Genomic DNA, 17,116 nt, shown 5'->3' with positions numbered 1-17,116 from the left:
GGACCAACCCAAATCGCCAGAAAGGAGGGGCGTGGCTTGAAGTCCCCTCCTCCATCCCCGGGATCACGTTTTGCCGGGGGGAGCTGATCGCAAGACTAGGCAACCTTCAGCCAGTCCCTGGGTCGGGCGGATCCTCCCAGAGGTGGCACAATGGAGCGATCTCCAGGAGAGGGCCCCAGCCCCAGCCCCATGGACCAGCCCTCTGCTCCCTCAGACCCCTCTGACCAGCCTCCCGCTGGTCACGCAAAGCCAGACCCAGGTTCTGGGGGCCAACCTGCTGGCCCTGGCGCGGCGGGTGAGGCCCTGGCAGTGCTGACTTCATTCGGGAGGCGGTTGCTGGTGCTGATACCTGTGTATTTGGCCGGGGCAGTGGGACTCAGCGTGGGTTTCGTGCTCTTCGGCCTCGCCCTCTACCTGGGCTGGCGCCGGGTCCGCGACGAGAAAGAACGGAGCCTTCGAGCAGCGAGGCAGCTACTGGACGACGAGGAGCAGCTCACGGCGAAAACTCTTTATATGAGTCATCGAGAGCTACCTGCCTGGGTGAGCGACCACCCTCGGTCCTCTGTGCAGCATAGCCCCCTTCCACCCCTTCCACCTGGGGCTCTTCCTCCTTACGCCTAGAGTCAGCTCCCTGCCTTGGGACAGTGGGCCCCAGACTTTCCCCTCTCTCCCCGCTAGCCGCCTGCCTGCTGGACGTGCCACTCTTGGGACCGACTGCTCACTCTCCCCACCCACCCTTTCGCATGCCCAGACTGGATCCTTCCACAGAATCAGGACTTCTTCCTTTACTTGGGCAACAGCAGTAATAACATCTGGGGACCCCGTCTCAGCCGAAGCTCTCCCTCCTAGCCAAGCCATCTTGAACGTCCCTCTTGCCTTTGGTGCCACTCGCGCCTTTGCTGCTCCTGGAAATCCTGGTCCTGTTACCTCTCAATGGTTTCCCTAGTCTTTCCCATCCTCCTCGAGACTTTTTACCTACTTAAAGCCATACGGTTCTCTCTTTTCTCGCTTTTATCCCCGGATACCCGCTAGGACCCAGCCCTGGCCCCTGGACGACCCTCGGGCAGCCACCTTCAAGCCTCCAGCCGCCAGACTGCAGCGCGGCAGAGGCGGTTGCTGGACGGAGGGCGGGCTACGGGAGGAGGTGGTGCGACTGCTGCAGTGCCCGCGGCCCACACTCCCCCCCACCCCTCGGCCGGCCACACCCTTTTCCGGACTGTGGGCTGCGCTTGTTCCGTTGGGCCAGAGACCCTTATTTCTGCGGCGGCCACGTCTCCTGTGCTGAGGCGGATGCCTTCTCTTTAGTCTTGCAGAGGCGAAGCCCGTTACCCGGCCCCTCCCAGCAGAGGTGCCAGTCTAGGGGGAGAATGGCAGCAGAGAGGAATCAAAATTGACACTAGGCAGACACAGCCAAGCTTCCCAGGCCCTGGACTGGAAAGGGGAGGAGAAAGAGGGGAAAATGGCCCTAGGGGACCTGTAGCCTAGGCAGCAAGTGTTTGTCTCCTCCTCATCATCATGGAAACCAATCTTCCTACCCCCGATACAAAGCGCAGGTGTCCTTTTCCTTAAAAGGAGTCACACAGAGAAAGATAGAGGAAAACACACACACACCCCAAAAAAACCCACAAAGCCAGGCATAATTAGGTCTTCTGGCCCCTCCCTGACTCAAGGAAGGACTTGCTTCCCTCCTCACCTTCCTGCTGTAGAAGCCCCGTCTGAGGGGAGTTGAGAAGGCTGGAAAAGGGGACTTTTTTTTTTTTTTTTTGAGACGGAGTCTCGCTCTGTTGCCAAGCTGGAGTGCAATGGCACGAACTCGGCACACTGCAACCTCTGCCTCTTCAAGCGATTCTCCTGCCTCAGCCTCCTGGGTAGCTGGGATTACAGGCATGCGCTACCACGCCCGACTAATTTTGTATTTTTAGTAGAGACAGGGTTTCACCATGTTGGTCAGGCTGGTGTCGAACTCCTGACCTCGTGATCCGCCGGCCTCGGCCTCCCAAAGTGCTGGGATTACAGATGTGAGCCACCGCGGCCAGCCTGGAACCACGACTTTTTAAATCCCAGGATTCCCTCAAACTCCAATTTGACTGGACCTCCCCCTCCAGAAAGAATGTGCCCTTCTCCTCCTCCAGCTCCTCTCTCTCTCAGCAGCTGTCATTTCACCACGTCCCTGAGCTATCCACAGGGCAACAGTGTGACCTCTACCCTATCAGCTCCCCTTATTAGAGAGACCTCAGCCCCCAAACTCTGTGAGGAATGAACCTTTGCGGCATCCCAGCCCCTCGCCCACCCTGAGTGTGAGGAGTCTGTCACACTTACACACTCCCTCTCCTCTGCGGCACACCACCAGCATCTTAGTAGGAAACCAGAGGCGAGGGTGTGCACATGACTGTCTCTGCCTTCCCTGCCTCCAGGTCAGCTTCCCAGACGTGGAAAAGGCTGAATGGCTCAATAAGGTGAGGACTGATTTGATTTTTAGTCTTCATGAGGGGAGAATGGGAATTTGTTTCTTCTTGCCAGACCCACCCTCAACCCTCAGTGCTCTCCGTGGGGAGGATTCTGAAGGAACTTGCCTTGAGAGGGAAGACTAGGCTCTCCTCTGACCATCTCCCTTTCCTCCCAGATTGTGGCCCAGGTCTGGCCCTTCCTGGGCCAGTATATGGAGAAGCTTCTGGCTGAAACTGTGGCTCCCGCTGTTAGGGGATCTAACCCCCATTTGCAAACATTTACATTTACACGAGTGGAACTGGGCGAAAAGGTATGTGTGGAGGAGGGAAAGTGAGGAGGTGGGCTAGGGAGGGTGAATGGCTCGGAGTAGACTGAGGTACTTCTCCGTTTCCCTCCCCTCTCTCAGGAATTTCTCTCTCCTTAGCCATTGCGCATCATTGGAGTCAAGGTTCACCCAGGTCAGAGAAAAGAGCAGATCCTGCTGGACTTGAACATCAGGTAATACCACTCACCACTCTTACTGCTTCCCCTTCAATGTGTCCTGGTCAGTCCAGGCTACTTCACTCCCCCTCCCCGCAACTTCAGCCAAGGACTAACTTTCTTGGTTCTCTTCTTTATCAATCCATAGCTATGTAGGTGATGTGCAGATTGATGTGGAAGTGAAGAAATATTTTTGCAAAGCAGGAGTCAAGGGCATGCAGGTAGGCCAGATGTCAGGGGCCACATAATAGGAAATGTTTGACCTGCGTTTCATGGGATATGGGGAAGTGCAAGGTTGGAAAGACCAAGGCTGAGAAAGTCTGGGAGGACAGAAGTGGGACTTTTCTGGGGAAAAGCTTTGATTTTCTCTTCTTGCCTCAGCTACATGGCGTTTTGCGGGTGATTCTGGAGCCACTCATTGGGGACCTTCCCATCGTGGGGGCTGTGTCAATGTTCTTCATCCGACGCCCGGTAAGGGAAAACAAGGAAGGGGTATGGGGAAGCAGGAGAAACAGAGGACTGGGAGGATGAGGGCAGCCAGTGATGGGGAATGAGAGGGGTTCCGGCAACTGTTGGATGGGTATGACCACACCCCATGGGATCTGTCCTGACCCCTGCTCTTTCCCTCCAGACCCTAGACATCAACTGGACAGGGATGACCAACCTGCTGGATATCCCAGGACTTAGGTATCAAGGACTTACTGAGCACCTGCTGAGTGTTCCAGCCCTGGGTTGGGGGTTTAAGGGACACAGAGCAGTCAAAGATGCTGCTTGTGTCCTCTAGGAGCCTCAAGTTCAGTTGGGGAGTGAAGAAAAATACCCCTGGAAAGTTTGATACTGTGAATTTTCTTCGGGTTGGGGGAGCAGGTAGGGACTGAAGAGGGCTGAAGACTGCAAAAGGCAATGGGGATGGCAGTGAAGAAGGGAGAGAGCAGTAGGTGGGGAATTAGGGTAGAAGAGTAGCACAAAGGATTTTCACAAAAGGACTTTCTTACAGCTTTAAGTCTCTCTTGGGTGTGGGAAACATAGTTGGGGTTAGGAGAAAATTGGAAGTTGAGGCCATACCCACTCTTTTCTACTCCCCCATTCAGCTCACTCTCTGACACCATGATCATGGACTCCATTGCTGCCTTCCTCGTGTTGCCCAACCGATTACTGGTGCCCCTTGTGCCTGACCTTCAAGATGTGGCTCAGTTGCGTTCCCCTCTGCCCAGGGTATGGCCTTTCCCCAACTAGACAGATCCTTCTCTCAGGAACCCCTTGCTGGGTCCTTAGTTTCTCACCATCTGATTCCTTCCTCCAGGGCATTATTCGAATTCACCTGCTGGCTGCTCGAGGGCTGAGTTCCAAGGACAAATATGTGAAGGGCCTGATTGAGGGCAAGTCAGACCCATATGCACTTGTGCGTTTGGGTACCCAGACATTCTGCAGTCGTGTCATTGATGAAGAACTCAACCCACAGTGGGGAGAGACTTATGAGGTGGGAGAGTTGAGCAGCTCTGTGAAATGGGGAAGCCCCAGGAGGTTGTGAGAGAAGATGCTGATTGGATGATCCTCACAGCTGCAGCCCCACGAGACACTCAGCCTTCTGTGTTCCCCAGGTGATGGTACACGAGGTCCCAGGGCAGGAGATTGAAGTGGAGGTGTTCGACAAGGATCCAGATAAAGATGACTTTCTGGGCAGGTGAGATTCTGCCTGTTGGGATTCTAAAGCCCATGCTGGCTGGGCACGGTGGCCCACGCCTGTAATCCCAGCACTTTGGGAGGCCGAGGCGGGTGGATCACGAGGTCAGGAGATTGAGACCATCCTGGCTAACACGGTGAAACCCCGTCTCTACTAAAAATACAAAAATTAGCCAGGCGTGGTGGCGGGCACCTGTACTCCCAGCTACTTGGGAGGCTAAGGCAGGAGAATGGTGGGTGAACCTGGGAGGAGGAGCTTGCAGTGAGCCGAGATCACGCCACGGCACTCCAGCCTGGGCAACAGAGCGAGACTCCATCTCTAAAGAAAAAAAATAAAAATAAGGGCCGGGCGCGGTGGCTCACACCTGTAATCCGAGCACTCTGGGAGGCCGAGGCAGGTGGATCACAGGGTCAGGAGATCGAGACCATCCTGGCTAACACGGTGAAAGCCTGTCTCTACTAAAAAATACAAAAAATTAGCCGGGCGTGATGGTGGGCGCCTGCAGTCCCAGCTACTCGGGAGGCTGAGGCAGGAGAATGGTGTGAACTCGGGAGGCGGAGCTTGCAGTGAGCCGAGATCGTGCCACTGCACTCCAGCCTGGGCGACAAAGCGAGACTCCGTCTCAAAAAAATAAATAAATAAATAAAATAAAAATAATTAAAAAAAAGCCCGTGCTACCGAGGTTCTGGAGGTAATTATACTCACTTTCTGGACCTGGGAATCATGTATCATTTTCCTTCCTAACCTCCCCATCCCCAGCCCCTACCATGCACGTACTCACGCATGCAGGTGAATATCTTCTGAGAGGAAGAAGGGAGTCTGAGATCTGCCAGTCATTTCTGGATGCGTGAGTGGAGGGCCACTGACATGCTGCTAATTACAACACTCCCCTTTTCTTCCTTTCACTACCCTCTCCCCTCCCCACCCCCAGAATGAAGCTGGATGTAGGGAAGGTGTTACAGGCTGGCGTTCTGGATGATGTAAGTTGGGAGAAGAGGAAGGTGTGGGCTGATCTCACCCTTTGGGTAGACGGTAGTTGCTACATTGGTAGGGAAGTAGTTGAGCAGGTATCTGATCTCTACTACATCTCAATTTCTTCTAGTGGTTCCCTCTACAAGGTGGGCAAGGCCAAGTTCACTTGAGGCTAGAATGGCTGTCACTTCTGTCAGATGCAGAGAAACTGGAGCAGGTAAGCCACATGGGAAATAGGAAGCTGGCAGGGGAGAAATAGGTAGCTGGAAGTGTAGGGGACTTGGAACGGGGACCAAGATCTGACTACTACCACCCCTCCCCAGGTTCTACAGTGGAATCGGGGAGTCTCCTCTCGACCAGAGCCCCCGTCAGCTGCCATCTTAGTTATCTACCTGGATCGGGCCCAGGATCTTCCTGTGAGTTTGGCTGGGTGAACAGGAGCCCTGGATGTAGCATTCCCCAACCTTGCCTTGCTGAGGATGCAAGTGTCCCTGCCTGCTTTGCTCCAGAAGTATCAGCATGTAACACAAGGGTCCCAGGGAGGGGATCAGATCCATCTCAGGGAAAGGATTCTGATGCGATCCCACCTTCCTTCACCAAAACCAAAACCAAATCCCCCAAGATGGTGACCTCTGAATTGTACCCACCACAGCTGAAGAAGGGGAACAAGGAACCCAACCCTATGGTACAACTGTCAATTCAGGATGTGACTCAGGAGAGCAAGGTGAGGGCCAGGACATCATTGTGGGGGGCCAGGTAGGACAGGGAGAGGCCTATTCTTGGGATGGTTTCCCCTTTAGAATGCCTGTTACGTGCCGGGGTTTTCTGCAGAAACAGGAGTGGTGCTGTGGTATACACCCTTAATCTCTCCTCTACATCTCCAGGCTGTCTATAGTACCAACTGCCCAGTGTGGGAGGAAGCGTTCCGGTTCTTCCTACAAGACCCTCAAAGCCAGGAGCTCGATGTGCAAGTGAGATAATCACCTCTTCATCCCCTCCTGAATACCCTATTGTGTCTTCCCAGATCTGTACCATTTCTCCTCTCCTTCTTTTCCCTTGATTCTGATTTTTAATCCATCCAGGTAGACTCCCCACCTCCCTGAATATCTCTCCACTGTTCCCCAACTGTCACTCCAGAATAATTTTTTTTTTTTTTTGAAATGGAGTCTTGCTCTGTTGCCCAGGCTGGAGTGCAGTGGTGCGATCTCGGCTCACCACAACCTCCACCTCAAGCAATCCTCCTGCCTCAGCCTCCCGAGTAGCTGGGATTACAGGCACATGCCACCATGCCCGGCTAATTTTTGTATTTTTAGTAGAGACGGGGTTTCACCATGCTGGCCAGTCTGGTCTCGAACTCCTGACCTCAGGTGATCCGCCTGCCTCAGCCTCCCAAAGTGCTGGGATTATAGGCATGAGCCACTGCACCTGGCCTTAGTTCATATGTACTTGTTCTTGAATGATTTTATATATGTGTGTCTTGTCTATGAAACTGGCCGGTAAGCATTGTGAAGGCAGATACTATGTTTCATGCTTTTTCTATGACCTTTAAAATGCTGAATGTTAACAATTTTATTGAGGCATAATTTACATACCATAAAATCACTCATTTTAGGTATACGATTCCCAATTATAAAAAATTATTCTGAGGCTGGGCGTGGTACCTAAAATGAGTGATTTTATGGTATGTAAATTATGCCTCAATAAAATTGCTAACATTCAGCATTTTTTTTTTTTTTTTGAGATAGAGTTTCACTTTTGTTGCCCAGGCTGGAGTACAATGGTGTGATCTCGGCTCACCACAACCTCCACCTCCCGGGTTCGAGTGATTCTCCTGCCTCAGCCTCCTGAGTAGCTGGGATTACAGGGATGTGCCACCACGCCTGGCTAATTTTTTTTGTATTTTTAGTAGAGACGGGGTTTCTCCATGTTGGTCAGGCTGGTCTCAAACTCCCGATCTCAAGTGATCCGCCCGTCTCAGCCTCCCAAAGTGCTTGGATTACAGGCGTGAGCCACCGTGCCCGGCCCAACATTCGGCATTTTAAAGGTCATAGAAAAAGCACAAAACATAGTGTCTGCCTTCACAATGCTTACTGGCCAGTTTCAGTTTCATAGACAAGACACACATATATAAAATCATTCAAGAACAAGTACATATGAACTAAGGCCAGGCATGGTGGCTCAAGCCTGTAATCCCAGCACTTTGGGAGGCCAAGGCAGGTGGATCACCTGAGGTCAAGAGTTTGAGAACAGCCTGGTCAGCATGGTGAAACCCCATCTCTACTAAAAATACAAAAATTAGCCGGGTGTGGTGGTGCGCGACTGTAATCCCAGCTACTTGGGAGGCTGAGGTAGAATTGCTTGAGCCCGGGAGGCGGAGGTTGCAGTGAGCCAAGATAGCGCCACTGCACTCCAGCCTAGGTGACAGAGTGAGACTCCGTCTCAAAAAAATAAATAAATAAAAAATTAGCCGGGTGTGGTGGCATGTGCCAGTAATCCCAGCTACTTGGGAGGCTGAGGCAGGAGAATCATTTGAACCCAGGAGGTAGAAGTTGTAGTGAGCTGATTTCACGCCACTGCAGTCCAGCCTGGGCGACAGAACAAGACTCTGTCTCAAAAAAAAAAAAGAACAGAAGAACAACAATTACATATGAATTTGTGGGAGTAAAATATCCATAGTGTAGGACTAAGGAGGGTCAGAGAAAGGGACAGGCTGGAGTAACTAGGGAGATTTTGTGAAGCAAGAAGTAGGATTTTAATTGAGTCTTGAATGATGAGTAGGATTTAAATAGGCCGAGGGAAGAGAATGAGGACTTTCCAAATAGTGGGAGCAGAATGAACAAAGGTGGAAGGGGCCATGGATTGGGCAGAGGACTATAAAGATGGCTCTGGCCGAGGCGGGCAGATTGCCTGAGCTCAGGAGTTTGAGACCAGCCTGGGCAACACTGTGAAACCCCGTCTCTACTAAAAAATACAAAAACTTAGCCGGGTGTGATAGCATGCGCCTGTAGTCCCAGCTATTTGGGAGGCTGAGGTAGGAGAATGGGTTGAACCCAGGAGGTTGAAGTTGCAGTGAGCCAAGATGGCGCCATTGCACTCCAGCATGGGCGACAGAGTGAGACTCTGTCTCAAAAAAAAAAAAAAAAAAAAAAAAAAGATGGCCCTGAGTGGAGCAGGAGGTTTGTGATTGGTACAGAGAGGAATGAATCTGGAGCCATGTTATCATTTTCACAGTATGCCTCCCTTTCCCCTAATCCCTTCACTACAGTCCTTCCTCCTGTGCATGTAGGTGAAGGATGATTCCAGGGCCCTGACTTTAGGAGCACTGACACTGCCTCTGGCCCGCCTACTGACTGCCCCAGAACTCATCCTGGACCAGTGGTTCCAGCTCAGCAGCTCTGGCCCAAACTCCAGACTCTACATGAAACTAGTCATGAGGGTATGGAAATAGAGGAGGTACTGAGGTGTGGGGGAAAGGCCTGTTGATTCTTTGGTATTAAGAGTAAGGTAAGGGAGCCCCCTAAGATTAAATGAGCTAATACATGTAGAAGTGCCAAGCAGGCACAAAAACATATTGATCTGACTAGTGGAAGGAATGGCTTATGAGTTGAGGGGGTGTGGAGGGAACCGTGTAGAGATGAGCCCAGCCAGGGCAGCACCTAGTTCCCCTGTGACAGCCCCTCCTCTACCCCACCCCACATGCCTTGCCTGCTGGTGGCGAGCTGCACTTCTTTGATTCAGCATCATACTACCCTTCCTAGATCCTGTACTTGGATTCATCAGAAATATGCTTCTCCACTATGCCTGGTTATCCTGGTGCTTGGGACGTGGACAGTGAGAATCCCCAGAGAGGCAGCAGTGTGGATGCCCCACCTCGACCCTGTCACACGACTCCTGATAGCCAGTTTGGGACTGAGGTGAGTCTATTATCTGGAAAGGACTAGGGTCTGTTTGCCCCGCTAAGTGTGCAAAGCCTGTTTCAGGGCAGATTCTGACAGGTCTCTCTCCCTTTGCCATCTGGCACCCCCCGTCCCTTTTGCAGCATGTGCTTCGGATCCATGTATTAGAGGCCCAGGACCTGATTGCCAAAGACCGTTTCTTGGGGGGATTGGTGAAGGGCAAGTCAGACCCCTATGTCAAACTAAAGCTGGCAGGACGAAGCTTCCGGAGCCATGTTGTTCGGGAAGATCTCAATCCCCGCTGGAATGAGGTTTTTGAGGTCAGAATTGAGTGGCTGTGACTCCTGGTTCTGCCCCATTTTTCCCCCAATCCCAAAAGTGGTCCAGAAACCTCTGAGGTTCAGTTGACTGGGGGGTCCAGTCATTTGCAGAGGAAAAGGAGAGAATCTTTTTTCATCTGCACTATTTTCTCCCACTAGGTGATTGTCACATCAGTTCCAGGCCAAGAGCTAGAAGTTGAAGTCTTTGACAAGGACTTGGACAAGGATGATTTTCTGGGCAGGTGAGAGCGTAGAAGTCTAGGTGAAAAACAGGCTAGGGGGCCGGGCGCGGTGGCTCACGCTTGTAATCCCAGCACTTTGGGAGGCCGAGTCGGGCGGATCACGAGGTCAGGAGATTGAGACCACGGTGAAACCCCGTCTCTACTAAAAATACAAAAAAATTAGCCGGGCGTGGTGGCGGGCGCCTGTAGTCCCAGCTACTCGGAGAGGCTGAGGCAGGAGAATGGCGTGAACCCGGGAGGCGGAGCTTGCAGTGAGCCGAGATTGCGCCACTGCACTCCAGCCTGGGCAACACAGCGAGACTCCGTCTCAAAAGAAAAAAAGAAAAAGAAAAACAGGCTGGGGCTCTTTAGGCCATGGAGTCTGGCCTCCTTGGTTCTCACCATCTAGCTTTTGTCTTAATCTTTCTCTTCAACAGGTATAAAGTCAGTCTCACCACAGTCTTAAACAGTGGCTTCCTTGATGAGGTGAGCATGGAATTAGAGTCAACGACCTCTCCTGATCCTGCCTAAGCTTCATTCTCATAGTTCTCCTGGCTGCATATCCCCAAGTCTTCACTCTGCCTACTTCCGTAGTGGCTGACCCTGGAGGATGTCCCATCTGGCCGCCTGCACTTGCGCCTGGAGCGTCTCACCCCCCGTCCCACTGCTGCTGAGTTAGAGGAGGTAGGGCAGGAGACTGGAGGAAGGAAGGGACCCAAGGTGGGGCAGGATGAGCTCTTCTCTTAGCGTTCAAGGCACATGCCAGAACCCAAGGTGTCAGTTACCACTCCCCAGCCCTGTGTGCCCCTCTACAGGTGCTGCAGGTGAATAGTTTGATCCAGACTCAGAAGAGTGCAGAGCTGGCCGTGGCCCTGCTATCCATCTATATGGAGCGGGCAGAGGACCTGCTGGTGAGATCCCGCTCCCCGTGCCCCATAACTTCCTGGCCCTTCTTTTTTTTTTTTTTTTTTTTTTTTGAGACGGAGTCTCACTCTGTCGCCCAGGCTGGAGTGCAGTGGCTCAATCTCGGCTCACTGCAAGCTCCGCCTCCCAGGTTCACACCATTTTCCTGCCTCAGCCTCTCCGAGTAGCTGGGACTACAGGCGCCCGCCACCACGCCTGGCTAATTTTTTGTATTTTTAGTAGAGACGAGTTTCACCATGGTCTCGATCTCCTGACCTCGTGATCCGCCTGCCTCGGGCTCCCAAAGTGCTGGGATATAAGCGTGAGCCACTGCGCCCGGCCTTTCCTGGCCCTTGCACCTCCCTCCGGTTTGGATGGTCCTGGAGTATTTAGAATAGGAAAAATGGCCCCTCTCTTTCTGAGGGTGGTGCAGGGGTGGGAAAAATTGTCTGTTCAAGGCCACAGGGGTAGTGGCTGCCAAGTAATAATGGAGACATGGCTGCTGGCTGTGGATATAATTTGTGAGGGGGATCTGCCTAACTAGATCCAGATTTAAGACTAACACAGTATTGTCTTTCTAGCTGCAAAAAGGCACCAAGCAACCCAGCCCTTATGCTACTCTCACTGTGGGAGATACTTCTCATAAAACCAAGGTATGAAGAAATGCTGCAGGGTAAAAATGGGAGGGACAAGAGAAATAAGAGTATCAGCCACTGATCATAAGCCCTCATCTCCACCAGACTATTTCGCAAACTTCAGCCCCTGTCTGGGATGAGAGTGCCTCCTTTCTCGTCAGGAAACCACACACTGAGAGCCTAGAGTTGCAGGTACTGTAAATTTATTCTTCAAATATTTAGCAGATTTTTGCCATGGCCAGATAGGAAACCAGGCACAGAGCATTCAGAGTTGAGATAAAAGATTGACTTTTTTTTTTTTTTTTTTTTTTTTTTGAGACAGAGTCTTGCTCTGTCACCCAGGCTGGAGTGCAGTGGCACTGTCTTGGCTCACTGCAAGTTCCGCCTCCTGGGTTCACACCATTCTCCTGCCTCAGCCTCCCAAGCAGCTGGGACTATAGGCGCCCGCCACCACGCCCGGCTAATTTTTGTATTTTTTTTAGTAGAGATGGAGTTTCACCATGTTAGCCAGGCTGGTCTCGAACTCCTGACCTCAGGTGATCCGCCCACCTCGGCCTCCCAAAGTGCAGGAAAAACAGGTGTGAGCCACTGCACCCAGCCAAAAGATTGACTTCTTATCTTTATGGAGCTCACACTCTGTTTTGGGAGAAAAATAACCAGATGAAACTTCCAGAATGATAACTGAGGTAAAAGGCACTGTGGGGAAGAAAGGAAGGGTTCAGGCCAGGCTAGGGAAAGGCTGGAGATAGGCATCCTTAGATGACCCCTGAGCTTGAGGGTAGATTCTTTTTTTTTTTTTTTTTTTGAGACCAGAGTCTCGCTCTTATTGCCCAGGCTAGAGAGTGCAGTGGCACAATCTCAGCTCACTGCAACCTCAGCCCTCCAGGTTCGAGTGATTCTCCTGCCTCAGCCTCCCGCGTACCTGGGATTACATGCGCGTCCCACCACGCCCAGCCAATTTTTAGTAGAGACGGGGTTTTGCCATGTTGGCCAGGCTGGTCTTGAACTCCTGACCTCAGGTTATCCATCCACCTCAGCCTCCCAAAGTGCTGGGATTACAGGTGTGAGCCACCGCACCCGGCCTTTTTTTTTTTTTTTTTTTTAGACAGGGTCTTACTCTGTCACACAGGCTGGAGTGCAGTGGTGCAATCAGGGCTCACTACAGCCTCAACTCGTGGGCTCTAGCAATCCTCCTACCTCAGCTGGGGTAACAGGTGCACAGTACCACACCTAGCTAATTTTTGTATTTTTTTGTGGAGATGAGGTTTTGCCATGTCATCCAGGCTGGTCTTGAACTCCTGGACTCAAGCATTCTGCCCGCCTCGGCATCCCAAACTGCTGGGATTACAAGCTTGAGAACCGCGCCCCAGCCTAAGGGTAGATTTACCGGTTCTTTCGGACAAAGAAAAGAAGAGCAGGAAAACTCTTTAGGCTGAGAAAAAAAATGGAGGAGAGAGAAGGCATATTTATTATAGATCAGAGAGGCAGGCAGAGCAAGATCATAGGGGCTGTTGAATAGTATGCTAGAAATACGGATTTTATCCTAAGGCTTAGGGAAGCCTTTGTTTATTTTATTTATTATTTTTTTGAAACAGAGTCTTGCTCTGTTGCCCAGGCTGGAGTACAGTGATAAGATCTCAGCTCACTGCAACCTCCCTCCTGGGTTCAGTTGATTCTCCCACCTCAGCCTCCCGAGTAGATGGGATTATAGGTGCCCACCACCACGACCAGCTAATTTTTAAGAGAGACGGGGTTTCACCATGTTGGTCAGGCTGGTCTCTAAGTCCTGACCTCAAGTGATCCACTGCGTCGGCCTCCCAAAGTGCTGGAATTACAGGCGTGAGCCACCGCACCCAGCCAGGGAAGCCTTTAATGAGAGGTCACATATCCAGATTTGCATTTTGGGAAGATTTGCATAGGGATAAGAGGGTAGCCGGGCGCGGTGGCTCAGGCTTGTAATCCCAGCACTTTGGTAGGCCGAGGCGGGCGGATCACGAGGTCAGGAGATCGAGACCACGGTGAAACCCCGTCTCTACTAAAAATACAAAAAAATTAGCCGGGTGTGGTGGCGGGCGCCTGTAGTCCCAGCTACTCAGAGAGGCAGGAGAATGGCGTGAACCCAGGAGGCGGAGCTTGCAGTGAGCCGAGATTGCGCCACTGCACTCCAGCCTGGGCAACAGAGCAAGACTCCATCTCAAAAATAATAATAATAATTTCTGAAAGTTTATGAGGTAAAGATGGTCCACTCTACTCTGGTTAAGAAAGGAAGGACAGGCCAGGCACAGTGGCTCACACCTGTAATCCTAGCAATTTGGGAGGCCAAGGTGGGTGGATCACCTGAGGTTGGGAGTTTGAGAGCAGCCTGACCAACATGGAGAAACCCCAGCTCTACTAAAAATACAAAATTGGCTGGGCGTGGTGGCAGGCGCCTGTAATCCCAGCTATTCAGGAGGTTGAGGCAGGAGAATCATTTGAACCTGGGAGGCAGAGGTTGCGGTGAGACCAGATCGCACGCTATGCACTCCAGCCTGGGCAACAAGAGTGAAACTCTGTCTCAAAAAAAAAAAAAAAGGAAGGAAGGACAGAGGGAGGGACTAGCAACTGTTACCATGGCTTCCCTGCCTTTCTCAAAGGGAAATCTCACCAAACCACCTGTGAGTCCAAGCGTTTGGACCTTTAACACCAGGATTAACTCATTTGTCGATGCATTCGCCTCTTGATCGTGGTCCTGTTGCCCCACAGGTTCGGGGTGAGGGCACTGGCGTGCTGGGCTCATTATCCCTGCCCCTCTCAGAGCTCCTCGTGGCTGACCAGCTCTGCTTGGACCGCTGGTTTACACTCAGCAGTGGTCAGGGGCAGGTGCTACTGAGAGCACAGCTAGGGGTGAGTGACAGGAGATGGTGGGCAGGATGAGAGGGAGGAGGGGAGGGCCTTCACAGCTGAGGGACACCCAGGAGGGTGGGAACAGAGGGGTGTGTCCTTAGAGTGAGGGAACCGAGAGAACTCTGCCCAGCTCACAGCTTTCTTACCCCTAGATCCTGGTGTCCCAGCACTCGGGAGTGGAAGCTCATAGCCACAGCTACAGCCACAGCTCCTCATCTCTGAGTGAAGAACCAGAGCTCTCGGGGGGACCCCCTCACTTCACCTCCTCAGCCCCAGAGCTCCGGCAGCGCCTAACACATGTTGACAGGTAAAGGGCTGGGACAGGAAGGCGGGACACAGTGAGAAATAAAAAGTATTACAGGTTCACTAGGCTCTAGATTTCCCCAGACCTACTGATATTTCTCCACAGTCCCCTTGAGGCTCTAGTCAGGCCTCTGGGCCAGGTGAAACTGACTGTGTGGTACTACAGTGAAGAACGAAAGCTGGTCAGCATTGTTCATGGTTGCCGGTGAGACCCCATCCCTCCTATCCTCCAGGTCGCCCCCATCCCTTCCCTCAGGTTACCGTATCACCTACATCCTCCTGTTGTAGGGCCCTTCGACAGAATGGACGCGATCCTCCTGATCCCTATGTGTCACTGTTGCTGCTGCCAGACAAGAACCGAGGCACCAAGAGGAAGACCTCACAGAAGAAGAGGACCCTGAGTCCTGAATTTAATGAACGGTCAGTCAGTGGGCATTCAGGTGGAGAGATGGCAGGCTTGGAAAGGACTCCTGGCCCCTAACACCCAGTCCTACCCCAGGTTTGAGTGGGAACTCCCCCTGGATGAGGCCCAGAGACGAAAGCTGGATGTCTCTGTCAAGTCTAATTCCTCCTTCATGTCAAGAGAGCGTGAGCTGCTGGGGAAGGTAAGCGGGCAGGATGGCAGGACAGAGGTGAGGGCTGGAAGCTGCTGGTACCAAGGTTATAGTCCCTGTGAGGAAGTAAGTACCCCACGTGATCCTTTAGAGGTGACTCTTTCACCTTTGCAATGGTTTGGGACGAGTATGTGATGAAGGAACATGGTCTTTGGAGATTTCAAAACAGCATCATCAGAATGAGATCCTGTCTCAAAAAAATAAAAAAATAACATCTTTCCCCCATCATCCTCCAACACAGGTGCAGCTGGACCTAGCTGAGACAGACCTTTCCCAGGGTGTAGCCCGGTGGTGAGTGCGTGGGTGGGGGATAGTCTGGATATTTCAGTGGGAGAAATTCCAATCACAAGAAAGGAAAAAAAGATACAATCTGAGGAGAGAACCATTGATTCTATCAAGTAGAGAAGCCCTTGGATCATGTCTCATTTATAAAGATGACACAAGAGTCATCTTTCTACATGAGCCCTCTTGTTTTCACAGGTATGACCTGATGGACGACAAGGACAAGGGCAGCTCCTAGGAGCTGGCGAGTCCCAGCCTGACTCTGCTCTGTCTTCCTGCCTTCGTCTCGCGCCAACACTGCTTCAATGTGATGAGCCTAAAGCTAGGGTCCAAGGGCAGAGCTTGTGCCCTTCAGCCCTTTCACCTAACAGGCCCATATTCGGGCCTTTGCCTGACCAAAGAGAAGAACCCTATGTTCCCTTTACTGCACAGCCTTTATCCTTCTGGGCCCCTGGGGCGGGGACCTGAGCTGGCTGTTTCCTGCTCTGCCTGCACATTGTTCTCCCTTCCTCCCAACTCCTCAGGGCCTTCTGTATCTGTGCCTGGCCACTGGCAGCACTAGCAGTGGTATTAGCTTATGCCAAATACAGCTTTGGAAGGATCTTTTTTTCTTTAACTAGATGGTCACCTTTTTCCCTACCACACATGGGTGGGAGGGTGGACAGGCTAACCTCTCCAGCTGTGAGCCTCTTAGACTACTGCATGTAGCAAATGTTTAGCAGCTCAGGCCCCCATGTCCAGTTCTGTCCCCACTTTCTTCAACCCTGTCCTGAAAATTCTACTGCTCTGATGGCTGGGGCCAGTCTCTTGTCACTTTGGAAACTGGGGACACTTGGATTCTACCCAAGCCTCCAAGTAGTGGCATATCAGTCTTGGAGCTCCTAGCTGGTGATACGGAGAGGGCTTTGGAGGACTTGGGACAGCAGGGCCAATTTTTTTGCCCAAGTGCCTAGGCTGCTAACTCACTGACTAGAACTTAATCTGGTACTCTTTAGTTTTGCACCAACTCTGCCAAGCCACTGTATCTTACATTAAACATCATACTCAAACCAGCTGTGGTTCTTTTCCTTAAGGATAGGGAATCAATCTACCCATCTGATGTTTATTCCTACTGTCAAAAGCCTTTATCCAATTCGTGAATCATGTCAGTTTAATTAATGGTCAAAGCCTACTAAGGTTGCAGCCACCAAGAATGTTGAGGATGGTCAAGAGACCTGTGTAAAGTAGCTGCTGTTGCATTTCAGGTGAGACTCATTTCCGGTCACAGTGATGAACTCTGTTACCCATCCAACTTGCCTGCTGACCACTATAGGCTTTCCAGGGAAGGGATTCCTAAACCTGGTAAACCTGGGAGCTCTGTGCCACTGCACAGGCTCCTGGTGTCTCTGTGCCATCAGGGCATGCTCAGCTACATTCAAAAGGGCTTCAGGCCCATCTAACAGGGGCTGAGAAATACACCCATTTCGATCATCTGT

General features: G+C 51.8%; 1 protein-coding gene across 7 annotated transcripts; it reads left to right on the top strand.

The window, feature by feature from the left end:
* Positions 1-44: 44 nt before the first annotated feature.
* Positions 45-16,691, top strand: ESYT1 (extended synaptotagmin 1). Of its 7 annotated transcripts, none has more exons than XM_032173418.3 (31): positions 46-540; positions 2,415-2,456; positions 2,624-2,758; positions 2,873-2,946; positions 3,077-3,149; positions 3,310-3,399; positions 3,560-3,615; positions 4,020-4,143; positions 4,232-4,408; positions 4,530-4,612; positions 5,544-5,592; positions 5,715-5,801; positions 5,908-6,000; positions 6,237-6,308; positions 6,469-6,555; positions 8,871-9,020; positions 9,343-9,498; positions 9,624-9,800; positions 9,960-10,042; positions 10,459-10,507; positions 10,616-10,705; positions 10,837-10,932; positions 11,506-11,577; positions 11,665-11,751; positions 14,302-14,442; positions 14,595-14,749; positions 14,852-14,950; positions 15,034-15,165; positions 15,245-15,350; positions 15,601-15,650; positions 15,840-16,691. In XM_032173418.3, exons 1-31 carry the CDS (start codon positions 151-153, stop codon positions 15,877-15,879), a joined length of 3,315 nt encoding a protein of 1,104 aa, XP_032029309.1. In that variant the 5' UTR covers positions 46-150; the 3' UTR covers positions 15,880-16,691. The 7 variants fall into 7 exon arrangements, 6 of the variants coding, with proteins under 6 accessions (XP_032029311.1, XP_032029309.1, XP_032029308.1 ...); XM_032173417.2 differs by having other exon boundaries at positions 6,207-6,308; XR_004251385.2 differs by having other exon boundaries at positions 6,207-6,308; positions 15,245-15,650.
* The last annotated feature ends 425 nt before the right edge of the window (positions 16,692-17,116 follow it).

Source organism: Hylobates moloch, unplaced genomic scaffold (genome assembly GCF_009828535.3).
Source record: "Hylobates moloch isolate HMO894 unplaced genomic scaffold, HMol_V3 SCAFFOLD_13, whole genome shotgun sequence".
NCBI classification, from domain to species: Eukaryota; Metazoa; Chordata; class Mammalia; order Primates; family Hylobatidae; genus Hylobates; species Hylobates moloch.
The sequence above is the reverse complement of the archived record's forward strand: the minus strand, read 5'-3'. Positions and strand labels throughout refer to the sequence as shown.

What these genes read in the sequence shown, in the direction of transcription:
- ESYT1 (XM_032173415.2), top strand. Translation starts at nt 151, where the DNA reads ATGGAGCGATCTCCAGGAGAGGGCCCCAGCCCCAGCCCCATGGACCAG. An exon ending in TGCGTTCCCCTCTGCCCAGG is followed by an intron (nt 4,144 to 4,231) that starts GTATGGCCTTTC and finishes TCCTTCCTCCAG; the next exon opens with GGCATTATTCGAATTCACCT. An exon ending in CTGAGAGCCTAGAGTTGCAG is followed by an intron (nt 11,752 to 14,301) that starts GTACTGTAAATT and finishes GTTGCCCCACAG; the next exon opens with GTTCGGGGTGAGGGCACTGG.